General features: G+C 41.8%; 1 protein-coding gene across 1 annotated transcript in view; it reads left to right on the top strand.

Moving 5' to 3' along the window:
- LOC102438492 (maestro heat-like repeat-containing protein family member 1) overlaps positions 1 to 9,482 on the top strand; it is a 48,371-nt gene extending 38,889 nt beyond the window's left edge. The window contains exons 31-34 of the mRNA XM_023747577.1: positions 118 to 240; positions 1,356 to 1,461; positions 3,188 to 3,253; positions 8,870 to 9,482. Coding sequence (XP_023603345.1) covers positions 118 to 240; positions 1,356 to 1,461; positions 3,188 to 3,253; positions 8,870 to 9,141 — 567 coding nt within the window. The 3' untranslated portion in view covers positions 9,142 to 9,482. The remainder of the gene's footprint in view (positions 1 to 117; positions 241 to 1,355; positions 1,462 to 3,187; positions 3,254 to 8,869) is intronic.
- Positions 9,483 to 16,949: the final 7,467 nt, after the last annotated feature.

A 16,949-nucleotide genomic window follows, 5' to 3' on the forward strand; every position in this document is an offset into this window, starting at 1 on the left:
CCCCTGATCCCAGTTACTAATCCCAACCAAACCCCTTGTGGACTAGTTTCTTGGGCAGGCCTGGCTCTCTAGAATTATAGGAGCGAGACTTAGGATTTCTTTGTCTCCATCCCATAGGCCTGTGGAGCAGCTCTGACTGAGTGGACGAATGTGATTGGCTGGTCATCCTTCACACAGATGTTTCAGCATACCACCCTCAGTGATCACATGCAGGTGTTGGAAGAAACATGCAACCATTTGGTGAGTGAGAGTCTCTGAGGAAGCCGGTTGCATTCTGCATGCTATGGACTCACTGGCAGGCTCGGTGGGCAAAGAGGAGAGGGCTGACAGAAGATGTATTCTTTCCTTTCCTTGATTCTCATTCTTTCTCATCAGCAAACTCTGAGAACCCACATTTGGAATGCCAGTCCCTGGATCTCCATATTTGATCCTCTTAGCGTCCCAAACTCTGCCTCAGAGGCTAGGGACATCATGCAAGGTTAACAGATGCCAATGGGATAGAAGCCTTCTGGTTAGAGGAAGAGATATAGACAGGAGTCCGCAGGGCTTGAGATCAACAGTCATGGTGGTAACGGTCTGTAGCTTCAGTGACTTCAGTGAAGTCAAGAACAGGCCATAGAGCAGGAATCCTTGTTGAAAAGTAAACATTTAAGGGCTACGTGAGTAGGTAAGGAACTAAATGAGTAATTCTAATATTATGAATTTGAATGCCTTACATAGATAGAGCACTTTACCGTGTACACTTTAACACCCATTATCCCATTGGAGCCATTGGTAGGTTAGGCAGGTTTTATTTCAACACTTCAGATGAAAAAACTGAGGCCAATGTCAGGGCCAGTATTCAAACCTGGTCTCCTGGATCTACATCAGTTGTTTTCTCCCTTTTTTTAAAAAAATATATTTTATTGATTCTTTTTTTACAGAGAGGAAGGGAGAGGGATAGATAGTTAGAAACATCGATGAGAGAGAAACATCAATCAGCTGCCTCCTGCACACTCCCCACTGGGGATGTGCCCGCAACCAAGGTACATGCCCTTGACAAGCATCGAACCTGGGACCCTTGAATCCACAGGCCGATGCTCTATCCACTGAGCCAAACCAGTTAGGGCTGTTTTCTCCCTTATCATGTTGGTACCAAGGAGCAAAATTCTCTTTATGAACTTTCTGCTGAGTGTGCACTTTTGCTGGGGTGGGGGTGTCTGAGTGTATAGGTTCAAATCGTTTAAGCTGACTGAAGACAGAAAATGCTGCTGCTTGTGGACAAGGTGATAGGGCCAAAGCTGCAAGACGGTCTTCAGTAGAATTCCCAGCAACCCCCCTCTCCTTGTCAGCATTACTCCTCTTTGCCTTCACAGGTGAATACATGCAAAAGACAATTAGTGGGGGAGTTACTGTTTCAGAGCTTCAGCTTCCTGAAGAGCTCTGAGTCCTCCGTACGGACAGCTGCCGTCCATTTCATAGGTAAGGTGGTCCCTCCTGTCAATTCCTCCCTTCTCTCCAGCAGGAAAGCCCTCCTTGACCTTTCACTAAAGGGCAAAGCCAGAACCATGGTATGATGAAGTTGGTTACATCCTTTCCTAGCTCTGACCTGATTTGAGATGTGCTGTCAGCCTCCAAAATTTGTGTTAGAAAAGCCTGGGGAGGAGGAGTAAGCTATCTGCCTTAGTCCTGGCTCTGTGTGCATCTACCCACTTTGTCAGCATGCTGCTTTGTTAGAAAGAGAAATGTACCCATTTGGAAGGAAAAAACTGTTGCTTCAAATGGAACCCCATGGATTTCCCGAAATATTTTTTGTTTTAAACTATAATAACAGTATGTGTTTATGTTAGAAAGCATAAAATATTCAGACTGGCGGAAAGAAGACAATGAGTAATACCAGAACTTACGTCATTTGGATTTAACCACTACGAACACCATAGAATTATTTTTCTTAAAAATATGCTACACAGACGTGCGTGCATGCACACACACACACGTGCACATACACATATATATAGCACTTTACAAAATATATGTTTTTAATTGATTTTAGAGAGAGTAGAAGGGAGAGAGAGAATCATTGATTGGCTGCTTCCTTCATTGTCCCTACTGGGGATTGAGCCCACAAGCCAGGTAGGTGCCTTGACTGGGAATTGAACCATAAATCTTGGTTCCTGGATTGATGCTCAATCCCTGACCCACTGGTGCAGAGCTATAGAACTTTCATTTATTTGATTATTTTAAATATTTTTATTGATTTTTTGCAGAGAGGAAGGGAGAGGGATAGAGATTTAGAAACAAAAAAAAATGAGAGAGAAACATCGATCAGCTGCCTCCTGCACACTCCCTACTGGGGATGTGCCCACAACCAAGGTACATGCCCTTGACCAGAATGAAACCTGGGAGCAAAAAGTTAGGGCAAACTTTTTAATAATAAACTTTGGTACATAGCTCTATCACAAATACATGCATTACATACTCATCAACATTATATTTAATGACTACATAATATTAATTTAATTGTATAGACGGATTTATGAAACCAGTCCTTATTTTTGAATATTGAGACTGTGTTATCTTTTGTTTTTATAGACAGGGACATAGTGGTTAAATCTCTGCATGTCATCATGATTATTTTGTTAAGATACATTGCTTAAAAGTAGAGTTCCTGGACTCAAAGGGTATGCAGAATTTTAAGGATTTGGAACTGCCCTCTAAAAAGTTAGATTCATTTTCTCTCGTCACCAGTATGTATATGAGTATCCATTTCACCAAACATTTGGCAACCCTAGGTAATATGTTTATAAAATCATTACCAATTTGATAGGTGAAAACAAAGAAGCTTGTTGTTTTGGTTAAATTTTTTTTTAATCAACAGCTAGGTTATGTATTTTGTCCTGTTTATTGCCCATCCATATTTTATTTTTGCAAATTATTGCCTTGTGCCCCCAGTCCATCTTTCTGTTGGTGTAGGAGCCCCATGAAGTTTAACATCCTTGGCGCAGGCTCCACTTATCACTTGGGTCACAGCTGCTCTGAGGGCTGTTCTTTCACTAGGACACTGACATGTAGCCAGCAAGGCTTCTCTTACATACATTCCTTGCTAAAATCATTTTATAAATGTCCTTGTTCACTACCGAGCCTGGGGAAAGGGATGGCCCAAAGGCTCAGGAATTCTGGATGGACTTTACATCTGTTCTGTCTTTAGCATTAATAGCTAAGAAGATAAACCTGCATTCCATACATGAGGACGATGTGCAGCTGTTAATAAATGGTGAGTCTGGGCCTCGCACCTGGGTTCTGGGTTACATAATGGGATGGGGCGAGATAGAAAGGAGGAAGGGGCAATTCCTGACGTACATGTGAGATTATTTTAAAAGTTTACTCTTACCAGTATAAATGTTATATCTAAAAGTTTAAGTGAAGAGAAGTAAGAGAAAGATAAGATTATTTATCATCATACCAGTTAGATAAAAGCACTGCTAACAATACGTTTTTGTCACTGCCCCTCTATCCTGTGCTCTGGGCTGACCCTGCAGAGGTGTGTAAGGCAGACATGGTTCCTTTCCCCCCGAAGAACATGCAGTTTTGTGTTCTTTTTTACTGCCTTAAAATATTTTAAAATTAATTTATATTTATAAAGCCCTTGATATATTAATATTTAAGTTATTTCAATTTTTTTGCTATTCAAACAATGCTACCATGAACATTCTTATATATGCCTCCTTATATACAAGTGTAATTCTTAGTCCAGACTAGATACTAAAAAGTAGACTTTTATCATGCATGTTGAACTTAACCGAGTTTAAAGTACAACATTTTAATCTTTCCTACTATGTTGACATGAATTTCAATCACCGCCTTTCCCAATTACAGGCTTTTCTTAACCAATATTTTAGTTCCTATTTTAAATTCATAATTTATATGCTATGATTATTATTGTTACTTTATACAAACCATAGATTTACAAAGTGTTACATGCTCACCATTCCTTTTTGTATCTCTGACCATCCCTCAGAGGTCATTTTTCTCCATTCTTCTAGAGTAAACCATTTAGAAGTTTCTTTAGTGCTGGTATCTTTTTAAAAAATCCTCACTGGAGGATATGTTTATTGCCTTCAGAGGGAGAGAAGGAGAGGGAGGGAGGGAGGAAGGGAGGGAGGGAGAGAGAGAGAGAGAGAGAGAGAGAGAGAGAAAGAAACATTCATCGGTTGCTTCCCGTACATGCCCCGATAGGGGATGGAACCTGCAACCTTTTGGTGTAGGGAATGACACTCCAACCAACTGAGCCACCTGGCCAGGGCTAGGGCTGAAATCTTTTTTTTTACACACTTTTTATTAATTTTTTTATTGATTAAGTTATTGCATATTAGTGCTGGTATCTTGATAATATACTGTCTTAGATTTTGTTTTGTTTGTAAGAATTTCTTCTTACCCTCATCCTTGCAAGATAGCTTTACTAGTTTTAAAATTCTACACCAACAATTAATTTCTCTCAGCATTTTGAAGACATTGTGCTATTATTTCCTGGCTTTCTTTGTTGCTAACTAGAAGCCTGCTATTCTAGTTTTTTTTCCTTTGTAGGTAATCTCTCCTTTTCCTGTGGCTGTTTTAAGATATTTTAAAGTGTTATTTAAAAGTATAGAGAATCTATCTAATAAAGATGAAATATGCTAATTGACCCTCATGCCATTGCAAAGATGGCAGTGTCCACAGCCAATAAGGAGGGAATATGCTAATTGATTGCCCTGCGGCACCCACAGACATAAGATGGTGGCACCCACAGCCAAAAGATGGCAGTGCCCAGTCCCCTCAGCCCCGCCAGGGCAGCAGGCGCGCATCAAGGCTGAGCCTGCCCTCAGTGGGCACGGCTGCTCCACTTGCCTGCTTCCGGAGACCCCCAGTCCCCTCAGCGCCCCAGCTTCCCAGGTCCAGCCCGAGACTCAAGTATCAGGGCTAGCCGAGGCTTATGCTGCTGGCAGAGGCAGCAGCAGAGGTGTGATGGGGTGTTGCCTTCCCCTGATTGCCGGGTCACCTCCCACACCTGAGGGCTCCTGGACTGTGAGAGGAGCCCCCTCCAGTGCATGAATTTTCTTGCACTGGGCCTCTAGTAATATAGTAACAGGTACCCATACTCCAATTTCAAGAAGTAGCGATTCATGGTCACCTTTTCTTTTTTAAAAGATATGTGGTTTGTTGTTGTTGTTTTTTATTTCAGAAAGAAGAAGAGAGAGGGAGAGAGAGATAGAAACATCAATGATGAGAATTATCAATCAGCTACCTCCTGTATGCCCCCTACTGGGGATTGAGCTCACAACCAGGCATGTGCCCTGACCAGGAATCGAACAGTAACCCCCTGGTTCATGCGTCAATGCTGAACTACTGAGCCGTGTTGGCCAGGTCTCCATTATTCTTAATCTTACCAAAGTCCTAAAAAAGAGGTAGGGAATGGAAGTTGGTAGTGTGGAGAAAGAGGAGCTGCTATTCCCAATGTCTATCAGAGGAGAAAGTTTTACCTCACCTTTCAAAACCCTTTGTTCCCTTCAGTCCCTGAAGAGCCACACCTATGTTTTATATAGGATGTACTTCTGCTGACTCCCTGCCATTGCTCTCTAGTAATTACATTTGTTAAGTATTGAAAACCTACTGTATACTATGTACTATTCTAAGCATGAAATACTGCAGTGAACAAAACTGATAACCTATTCTTCATGCAGTTTACATTCTAGTCGGGAAGGGAGGAATACCCCCTCAACAAATACATAGATGTTACATAAGCACTGTGGAGGTCACTATCTCCATAAGGCAAGGGGTAAAAAGGGCCGGAGTGGGGCCCGGGGTACCCCTCCGCTATGGGACATTTAAGCAGAGAGCCGGAGGAAATGAGGGAGTGAACCCTATGACTCTTTGAGGGATAAGCACTTGGCATGTTCAAGGAAGAACAAGAAGATCAATGTGATGGCATGGAGTGAGCAAAAGGCAGGGCAGGAGGTGATGAGATCAGAGAACAGCAGTGGGGCCACGTTGATGCGGCCTTTAGCCATGGTAAAGATTTAGGGTTTTACCTGAGTGTAGGGTGCAGCATTGAACACAGTTCTTAACTCTGCTAATGGACACTGGGAAGAGTTTAGGTAGCTTTTGACCAATGGTGGGTGGTATAATTCATTCCAGGACCAAATGGAAAGGATTTTTGAATTACTTATTCTTCACTATTTTTCATACCACAGTTTCCTTCCTTGATGTAGAGACAAGATGAAGAGAATGTTTGCTTTTCTAGCTCCTGTTCCTATGTCTCAGCCCTTTTGTAGTTGAGAGTGTTATGTGTTTGTCTGAAAGTCCTGGCATGAATGCCACAGGCTTGCTGTTCTGGTGTTGCAGATGCCTATCCTCAGGGGCTTTGCCCTCTGGTTTGAGCCCAGTTAGAGTTTCCTGGCGCCTGCTGTGAGGTAATATTTGAGGGATGCTGTTTGTGAGGTAGTGGTGGAATCCTGTCTCAGAGGAAATGCCTAGCAGACAACTGGAGATAGACAAGTCCTTGTTTTCTTTACAGCTTTGTCCAGAGAGTAAAATGGTAAATGACTTCTAAGGGTACTTTCTTCCACAAAGTCTGCATTACTCAGACCACTGTCACATACTAGATCTCTTGATAATGAGCCATGTGAACTTGGGCCAGTTACTTTGCCTCTGTGCCTGTTTCTCCATTGGCATCATGAGGATAATAGTGCTGATCTTGAACATTGTTTTGATGATTGAACACAAAACATGGGAAGCACTGAGCTTTGCTGGGCACATAGATGTCCCAGAAAACATCTGTGTTGAACTGACTCAGGCTTCTGGGCCAGGGGAGGGGTGGTATTGGGAGGGCAGGTAGGGAGTATATTTGTAGCTAAGGGAGTATATTTGTTGCTTCCCAGAGAGAAGCCATGCTACTGCTAGCACATTAACCATCAGCTGGTAGCATCTGCCCTCTGAGGGCTTGACCCTGGCTTCAGTTCTGACTCTGACATTTTATATGCTGGCTGCCTTCTTTTAGGTTTTACAGTGTGGTCTCTAGTGTATAATAGATACCTATTCCAGCTACCATAGTTCAATTTCAGGGAAAGTATGTCCAGAATGGAAATCTTGGACTCCTAAGTCTGTCTGAGAATTCACCTTGCCTTCCTCTTCCCACCCAGCCTCCTGGAAAGATGCCCAAATACCTAGATAGGAGGAAATTTTTCCCAAGGAAAATACTTCTAATTACACTTCCACCCATATGTAGTTCTGAGCAAACCTGTGGTTGAGAAGTGGTTCTTTAAAGGATTGTATATTTTTCTATATAGTGCAAGCCCAACTCTCTTTTTTTCTATTCTAAATGAGATCAACATGAAGCTGTAGACTTTGAGGGGCCTGGTTGGCTTTTAGATTTGTTGAGCGCACATTCTTTCTGTCCCTTTTCTCCTTTGCAATACTAGTAAGTAATTTCCTGTCTCCATCCCTCTGTTCCCACTCAACTCTAAACTATGCGCCCCTATTCCTTAACTGGACCACTTTGACAGCTCCTGACATCCTGTTCCTCTCTCTACACTACTTTCCATGCAGCAGCCAGGATCTCCTTGAAACATGTACACTGGATCATGGCACGCCTTTGCTTAAACCCCTTCAGTGGCTCTCCACTGCTCTTTGGGTCAAAGTTTGGTCCCTTACCCTGGGTCACAGGCCCTGAGAAGTCTGGCTTCTGACTTCTCTCCACCCTTAGCCTACATCATGTCCCCCTCACTAGAAGGGGCAACCACACTGACTATTTTCTGCAGGATGACGTGATCCCTGCCTCCACTGGGACATTTTCTGCCCTCGATCTTCATGGGGCTGCCTTGGAGGCTGGCTGCCATTATTTGCATCCCAGCTCAAATGTCACCTTCTCAGAGAGGCGTTCCCTGACTGGCCTATCTAAAGGGGTCCTTCCCAGTTAGCTGTTCTCATCATCCTGTTAAATTTCCTTCTTTGCACTTAATTTATGTTTACTTTTTTTTCTCCACTAGAATATTAAGTTCTATTTTTAAAAATATCTATTTTTATTGATTTCAGAGAGGAAGGGGAAGGGAGAGGGAGGGAGCGATAGAAACATCAATGATGAGAATCATTGATGGGCTGCCTCCTGCACGCCCCACACTGGGGATTGAACCTGAAACCCAGGCAGGTGCCCTGACCAGGAATCGAACCGTGACCTCCAGGTTCATAAGTTGATGCTAAACTACTGAGCTGCACCGGCTGGTCTAGAATGTTCTTGACTGTGGGGAATGTCTTTCTTATTCACTACAATATCTCTAGGAAGTTGCATATGCCTCTTTCCCTTACACCCACTTGGTCAGAACTTAGTTATATGACCACACGTAGCTGCAAGGGAGGATGGGATATATAGTCTTTGTTTATGGCACAGTGCATGATGATAGTACTGTAAATCTCAATTAAGAGTTGTTGATCATTGTTTATAACAGTGAAAAATTGCAAGCAGCCTTATTGTTTACTAATAAGGTATTGATCAAAGAAATTATGATAGAATCATGTGATTGGATATTAAGTTATATGGGGAAATATTTTATGGGAAGAATAATTTTAATCCTATTTTTGTAAAACAAAACGTCTATGTTAGATATTTAAGAAATACTGCAAGGACAGGTATGAAAATATATATTTTTTGCGGGGTTGAGTGCTTTTGCTTTCTTTCCTTTTTAAAAAACAATTTGTATTTAAACATTTTCTATAATAAAACAATAGCACTTTTACAATGACACAAAGTTATTCCAAATGAAGTTATATCATAATGTGACAAGTGGGTGGAAAACAATGGTGTTTGGGAAAACAGTTTTTGGAGCTTGAGAATCTGAGTTGACTTCCTTTCTGGTTTCAGCTCTTGAAAGTTTGAAGAATGATCCTGTGGAATCTATCCAGATTCTGGTGACTACTCTTCTTCAAAATATTGAGGAATATGTTAATCCTGAGGACAGCTCTACTTCCATTATAAGTACTCGCTTCTTCCGATTACGTGGCAGGAAAGCCCTAAAAAGAAAGAGGCACCTATTTAAGACTGTCAGACGGAAAGGAGATAATGATACTGATCGGCCCAGGAATTGGCTCCTAGGCCCTCTAAATTTACTGTGGAACTGGTGCAAGGGAGGGTAAAAAATACTCCCCTTATAATAGGCAACTTAGAAAAGTCAACACAGTCACAAGCACCAAAGTCTGAAAGTCTCCCTGAGGAAACTGAATTGATCCCCAAACAAGTTACTCCTGAGTCACTGTGAACATTTAGAACTGGTGGCTAAAGCCTTTTCCAGTTGTTTATTCGGATGTCAGTGCTGGACTCTGCGTAGTCTCTCCCACCTTTTTTCCAACTGGATAGGCGACTTGGGTTTAACCCCAAATAGGTAGTTTTCATCTTAGAAGATATAGTATATTCCTTGTTCTCTATCTCCCCTAGGGTATTGTTAGCTATCAGTATATACATTTGTAAATAAACATTACTTTTTCATCCTAAACAACATGGCTTCCATCCTAGTTTGGGGGGTTAGGGGATAAACCTGAGTGACAGCAACAGCTCTGGAAGCAGTACCTTCTACCTTCAGGTAAAATTTCAAATGGCAAAAGGGAGGAGTAGGGTGGTAGAATCACAGGGTATCTAGTTTTCAATCTTTCCCTCACCTCTGCCCAGGTTGCAGGAAATTCACATGTTTGACACATTTCCATGGGTGTATTCAGATTTCAGGTTAAAGCATAAAAGGTGGGCTTTGGGTTACATACAGTAGAGCAGCAATAACTCTAACTCTCACTCAAAAAGCACATCAAAAAGCTTTTAGGAGGGGAGTTAATGATTACTGAGTTAGTATCAATAATAGTTGCTTAGCACTTTTTATTGAATTCATTTGGCACTTGAAATGCCTTCCATCAGTCAAGGGTCCACTATGTTAATATGTGCACCCTCAGAACCTACTCATGATAAATGACTGAAAAATAATGATTTAATGATCTCAAATATTTCTACAAGATGATAAGAAGACAATCCTATTTACTAGAAGTAGTAGGGAGGCTTTTGAAATTGTTGATTGCTGTTGCATGATATGTTGGCATTTCCTAATTCTAAACTTGAAGTTTTACTAAATTCCTACTAGGTGGACAAAGTCATGTGGGCCATGGCTCACGGTCTAAATAATGTACTTCTTCTAGGTATGAGTAATTGAAAGAAAATCTATAATAATAAAAGTGTAATATGCCAATTAGACCAGATGTCCTTCCAGACGACCTTCTGGACAAAGCCGCAGTGGCGGGGGCTGAGGCAGAGGCAGCCACAGTGGCAGCAGGGACAAGCCCCTTGCATGGATTTTGTGAATCAGGCCTCTAGTATAACATTAAAAAACAGTGGGGACTGTAAGCCATGGTGATAAACATTCTATTCATTTTCTTATCATACTCATGACAAACCTATGAAGTACATTTTTAGGAAAATTTTCTTTTGTGGAAAATTTTACATATATGCAGAAGTCAAGAGAATAGCATAGTAAGCCTTTTGTACTCATCACCAAATTTCACCGTTTATTAACTCAGGATCAATCATGTGTCACATATACTCCACCCAGTTCTCCCCCTTTCTTACTATTTTGAAGCAAATCCTAGGTCTCATATAATTTCATTCATAAACACTTCAGTATATATCTGTAAAAGATAAAGTTGCTTCAAAAAAACATAACAGAGTATCATGATCACACAATCATTCTTTAACTAGAGGCCCGGTGCAAGAAATTCTTGCATGCATGCAGTCCTTAGGCCTGGCCAGAGATTGAAGCACAAGTGTCTGGCATGGAAGGACAGGTCCCAGCTGACCTCTGGGCCATGGGCCGCACCTGGGCCTCCTGGGCCCTCACGTGGCCCCCTCTGCTGAGTCACAGTGCCCGAGTCCCGATGTGGAGATCCGCTGAGTGCAGCTGGACACCACAGGCCGGGGCACAGCGTGGGCCTCTAGGCCACCAGTGGTGCCACACAGAAGCTGGGAAGGCAGCACACTCTCCCGTGGCCGGCCTCACAGACCAGCTCCTGCATGAACCCACAGGGAGCCCAACTGGCCCCAGTGGTCCCAGCGCGCTTGTGTCCCAGCTCACCTCACGGGTGTGGAGCAGGCACCAGGCACCTGAGTGCAGGGGCTTCCCCAGTGTGTGAACCCTGGCATCTGGGTGAGTGTAGCAGGGGGAGTGAGAGCAAGTTTGGCCTACACCCTGCATTCTCACCACACCTCTGTCCCTCTCACCCTGCCTGTGAGAGGTCGAAGCCCCCAGCTTGGGTACCTTGGGAAGTTGGTTGCTGCCACCCACCCCCAATTTCCCATGTCAGCCTAGAGCCCAGACCTGATTGGGTGATCAGTGCCTGCGGGCTGCTGGTTGCTGTCTGTTGAACAATAGGTCGGGCCGGTGGTGTCCTGGGGGGAAAGGTGGTGGGGGGATGGGAGGATAGAGTGGGGGGAAGAGGAAAGGGAGGACCCCCCCTTCTGCCTGGCTCCCTCAGTGCCTGTAAGCTGGGCGGCAGCCCTGCTCCTTGCCGCCTCAGCTGGTCACCCTTAGCATCAAGATTGTAGCCTCAAAATCCCACTTCCCACCTGCCTTGGCCTGGCACCACCTGCTCACCTGTTCCACCATCCCACTGTGGTCCTGCTCTCATGGAGGCTCATGAGGGTTAGCACCGCCTCCATGGCTGCCAACTGCCAGTGCTGCATCCCTGATGCCTGCCTTGTTCCACGCCGCCCCCTGGTGGTCAGTGTACATCAGAGCTCCTGGTCGAGGGGACAATTTCATATTATGCTTTTTTTATATAGGATATCTTCAAATACTCTAGTATTCCAAATTTCCAATGGTCTTACTTATTTTGTACAATGTGTTTTTTTGAACCACGATCCAAATAAAGTCCTACTTTATGATTTTTAAATTTGTTTCCTGCCATTTTTAAAACAATTGTTTTTATTTTTAATTTTAAAAACTTTTAAAAATATGGTTTTACTGATTTTAGAGAGAGGGAGAGGGAAAAAGAGACATAGAAACATCAATGATGAGAGAGAGTCATTGATCAGCTGCCTCCTGCATGCCTCACACTGGGACCAAACCCACAACCCAGGCATGTGCCCTGACTGGGAATTGAACTTTGACCACTTGGTGCATGGGTTGATGTTCATCACTCAACCATACCGCCTGGGCTTCTTGGATATTTTTGAACTTTGGTTTCTACTTCGATCTCTTGTTTTTCTTCCCTTACAATTTATTTATTGAAGAAATGAGGTCATTTTTCCATATTTTGGATTTTGCTAATTATGTCTTCATGAAGTTGTCTAACATGCTTCTCTGTTCTCTGTATTTACTGTAAATTAGTAGTTTGATCCAAAGGCTTGATCATGAACCTGGAGCTCATAGTTTGATTCCTGGTCAGGGCACATGCTGGGGTTGTGGGCTCCTTCCTCAGTGGGGGGTGTGCAAGAGGCAGCCGATTGATGATTTTTTCTCATTATTGATGTTTCTGTCCCTCACTCCCTCACCCTCCCTCTCTCTGAAGTCAATGAAAACATATTAAAAATATTTTTAAACGTAAACAAAGGCTTGATCAATTCAGGTTAAATATGGAGGGACAACAAATATTTTGCTAAGTTCTTCTATCAGGAGGTACACAATGTCTGGTTGTCTATTTTTTTTCGCTGATATTAGCTGTTGATCCATTATGGATTGAAAAATAGTGGTATTCTTATATTATTTCTTCTTCATTGATTAGCTGGCATACTTCTATAAAGAGATACTGTCCCTTATAAACTGTTTTGTTACCCAGTGGTCAGATATATATATATATATAAAAGTCTGGATATAGTTTGATTTATTCTTTTTATTTACAATTTTTAAAATAATTGGTTGTTTCATACCCTTCAATTGCAATCAACTTTATTTTTTCTTAAGAATCATTATGAACTTCGAGTTTTAAGCATTTTGTTTTGTTTTGTTTTTTGTTAATCCTTACCCAAGGATATTTTTTCATTGTTTTTTGGGAGAGTGGAAGAGAGAGGAAAAGCCAGAAAGAAACACATTGATTGGTTTCCTCCTGCACCAGTCCTGACGAGGGCCCGGGCCAGGGAGGATACTGCAACAAGGTACGTACCCTTGTCCTAAACCGAACCCAGGACCCTTTGGTCCGCAAGCCTACACTCTATTCACTGAGTCAGACCAGCCAGGGTGAGATTTAAACATATTTGATGTATTTCAATTGATTGCAATTATTTTCCTTATTGTGCAAAATGTCTCATTTTTGGCCAGGAGTCCCTTCAAATTTGCTTTTGAGACTTGTTGACATCACCCTGATAATCTTTGCTCCCTAGAGTGGCAATATGTTCCAGGCTCATCTCACATATCTTTGGCTCTAGGCCTGGAATCAATAATTTCTCCAAGAAGTCCTGGTTTCTTTTAGTGGGAAGTGGGATTTGGAGGCCACAATCTTGATGCTAGGGGTAGATATGACCATTTTAAAACATTAAAAAAATTAACAGCTTTATTGAGGTTTAATTTACATATCAAAATGTATACACTAAAAACTATAAAACATTGCTGAAAGAAATTAAAGACCTAAACCAGCGGTTCTCAACCTGTGGGTCGTGACCCCTCTGAGGGTCGAACAAGCCTTTCACAGGGATCACCTAAGACCATCGGAAAACACATATATAATTACATATTGTTTTTGTGATTAATCACTATGCTTTAATTGTGTTCAATTTGTCACAATGAAAATACATTCTGCATATCAGATATTTACAATATGATTCATAAGAGTAGCAGAATTAGAGTTATGAAGTAGCAAGGAAAATAATTTTATGGTTGGGGGTCACCACAACATGAGGAACTGTATTAAAGGGTCGCGGCATTAGGAAGGCTGAGAACCACTGACCTAAACAAAGGAACGCATCACATATTCATGGATCAGAAGACTAAAATTATTAAAATGGCAATACTCCTCAGTTGGTCTGGAGCAGTGGTCAGCAAACTGCGGCTCGCGAGCCATATGCGGCTCTTTGGCCCCTTGAGTGTGGCTCTTCCACAAAATACCGACTTCTGTGCATGGGCCGCAAAGTTTCAGTCGCACTATACATGCTCGCCCACACGTGGTATTTTGTGGAAGAGCCACATTCAAGGGGTCAAAGAGCCACATGTGGCTCACGAGCCAGTTTGGCGACTACTGTTCTAGAGATTCAACACAATCCCTACTCCTTTTTCTTTTCTTTTCTTTTTTTTTTGGCAAAAATTGGCAAGCTGATCCTAAAATTCATATGGAAATGCAAAGGACCCAGAATAGCCAAAACAATCCTGGAAACGAATAAGGTTGGAGGGCTTACACTTTCTGATTTCAAAACTGAGTACTAAGATAATCAATACAGTGTAGTACTGGCATAAAGATAGACATATAGGTCAATTGAAAGTCCAGAAATGAACCCTTACATTTAGAGCCCTGGTTGGGTATCTCAGTTGGTTAGAGCATTGCCCTAATATGCCACAGGTTGTGGCTTCGATTCCCCATCAGGACACATACAAGAATCAATCAATGAATGCATAAATAAATGGAACAACAAATTGATATTTCTCTCCTCAAATAAATAAATTTAACCTTATATTTATAGTCAATTGATTTTTTATAGAAGTGCCAAGAATTGTATTAAATATTCATAGAAGCACTAACCACAAGAGCCAAACTGTGGCAACAATCAAACACCCATCAACTGATGAAAGAATAACCTAAGTGTAGTATGTCTATATAATGAAATACTATTCAACCATAAAAAGGAAGTTCTAATACATACTACAATAATGATGGACCTTGAAAATGTATGTTCCATGAAAGAAGCCAGACACAAAAGAACACATACTGTAAACTTTCATTTATATGAAATGTCCAGAATAGTATATGTACTACTTGGTGTGAATACTGCACCATGTGGATATGTTACCATGTTGATGTATATCCTTCCAGTTTTTTCCTGCATTTCTGAGTGATGATTGTCTTGTAGTTTAGTTGTAATTTTGATGTGGTTGTGGGAGGATGCAAGTACTGTGTTTCCTGTGATACTGTCTTGACCATAAGCCCCTGTAACCTCTTTAATTAATTAACTAATTAATTAATTTATTTTGTTAATCCTCACCCGAGGATATTATTTTCCCGTTGATTTTTAATTTTTTATTTTAATTTCTTTATTGGTTAAGGTATTATAAATGTGTCCTCATTCCCCCCTTAACCTACAGCCTCCCCACTCCTCATGTTCTCATCCCCCTGTTGTCCATGTCCATTGGTTTGGCTTATATGCATGCTGGGATCCAGCCCCAGCAGGTCCAGGGGTCCCCAAAGGTGTGGACGTAGTCGGTGAAGAAGGAATGACACGGAGACAGCATTCAGTTGATCAGCAGCCTAGCCAGGATCTCTAGCCAGGATCTCCAGCCAGGTTCTGTCCAGGATCTCCAGCCAGGTTCTGTGTTTTATTGTCTTGTTACATCTGTATTTATACCAGTTGATTTTAATCCTATCAATTTCTATTCCAAAGGTTAGGGCATTTCTTATCTCCATTCCAGGGAGTAAAGATTATGTAGCTTAAGCGTGATTGTTTGTAGTTAAAGTGATTAACTACCTGCCTGGCACTTAGTTAAGGGGTTTTATTCCCTCCCTAACTTCAGGGAAAAATCCCTACCTGGGGAAACAACCTTTCTCGGAGAGGTGACCTTGGTTAAAACATATAGCGCCAAGAAGGGGAGCAAACATATTAAGAACAGTATGCCATATACACCAGGTCCCTTGAAACATATGCTGTGCAGATGTTTCTTCTCTGCAGTGACTGTGTCAAGCAGCAAGGATGGACCGGCTTCCGGCATATGCATGCATACAACTCGTTTGGTTGATCTCTTCCCCTTACACCCACACTCCACTACTTTTCCTCTGGGGGTTGATAGTCTGATCCTGTTTCTCTGTCTTTGGATCTATCCCTGTTCATCAGTCTATGTAGTTCTCTATATTACACAAATGAGTGAGATCATGTGGTATTTATCTTTCTCTGACTGGCTAATTTCACTTAGCACAATGCTCTCCAGTTCCATCCATGCTGTTGCAAAAGGCAAGAGTTCCTTCTTTTTTACCACAGCATAGTATTCCATTGTGTAGATGTACCACAGTTTTCTAATCCACTCATCTACTGATGGGCACTTAGGCTGTTTCCAAATCTTAGCTATGGTGAATTGTGCTGCTATGAACATAGGTGTGCTTATATCCTTTCTGATTGGTGTTTCTGGTCTCTTGGGATATATTCCTAGAAGTGGAATCACTGGGTCAAATAGGAGTTCATGTATTTTTAGTTTTTTGAGGAAACTCCATACTGTTTTCCACAGTGGCTGCACGAGTCTGCATTCCCACCAGCAGTGCAGAAGGGTTCCTTTTTCTCCACATCCTCTCCAACACTTGTTGTTTGATGATTTGTTGATGATAGCCATTCTGGGTGTGAGATGATACCGCATTGTCGTTTTGATTTACACCTCTCCTATAATTAGTGACTTTGAGCATGTTGTCATATGTCTCTTGGCCTTCTGAATGTCCTCTTTTGAAAGGTGTCTATTTAGGTCCTTTTCCCATTTTTTGATGGGATTGTTTATCTTCCTTTTGTTAAGTTGTATGAGTTCCCTATAAATTTTGGAGATTAGGCCCTTATCAGTGATAACATTGGCAAATATGTTTTCCCACAAAGTGGGTTTTCTTGTTGTTTTGTTGATGGTTTCTTTTGCTGTGCAGAAGCTTTTTATTTTGATGTAGTCCCATTTGTTCATTTTCGCTTTAGTTTCAACTGCCCTAGGAGCTGTATCAGTGAAGAAATTGCTTCGGCATATGTCTGAGATTTTGTTGCCTTTGGATTCTTCTAGTATTTTTATGGTTTCCCGTCGTACATTTAA

The sequence above is a fragment of the Myotis lucifugus genome, unplaced genomic scaffold (genome assembly GCF_000147115.1).
Source record: "Myotis lucifugus unplaced genomic scaffold, Myoluc2.0 scaffold_914, whole genome shotgun sequence".
NCBI classification, from domain to species: Eukaryota; Metazoa; Chordata; class Mammalia; order Chiroptera; family Vespertilionidae; genus Myotis; species Myotis lucifugus.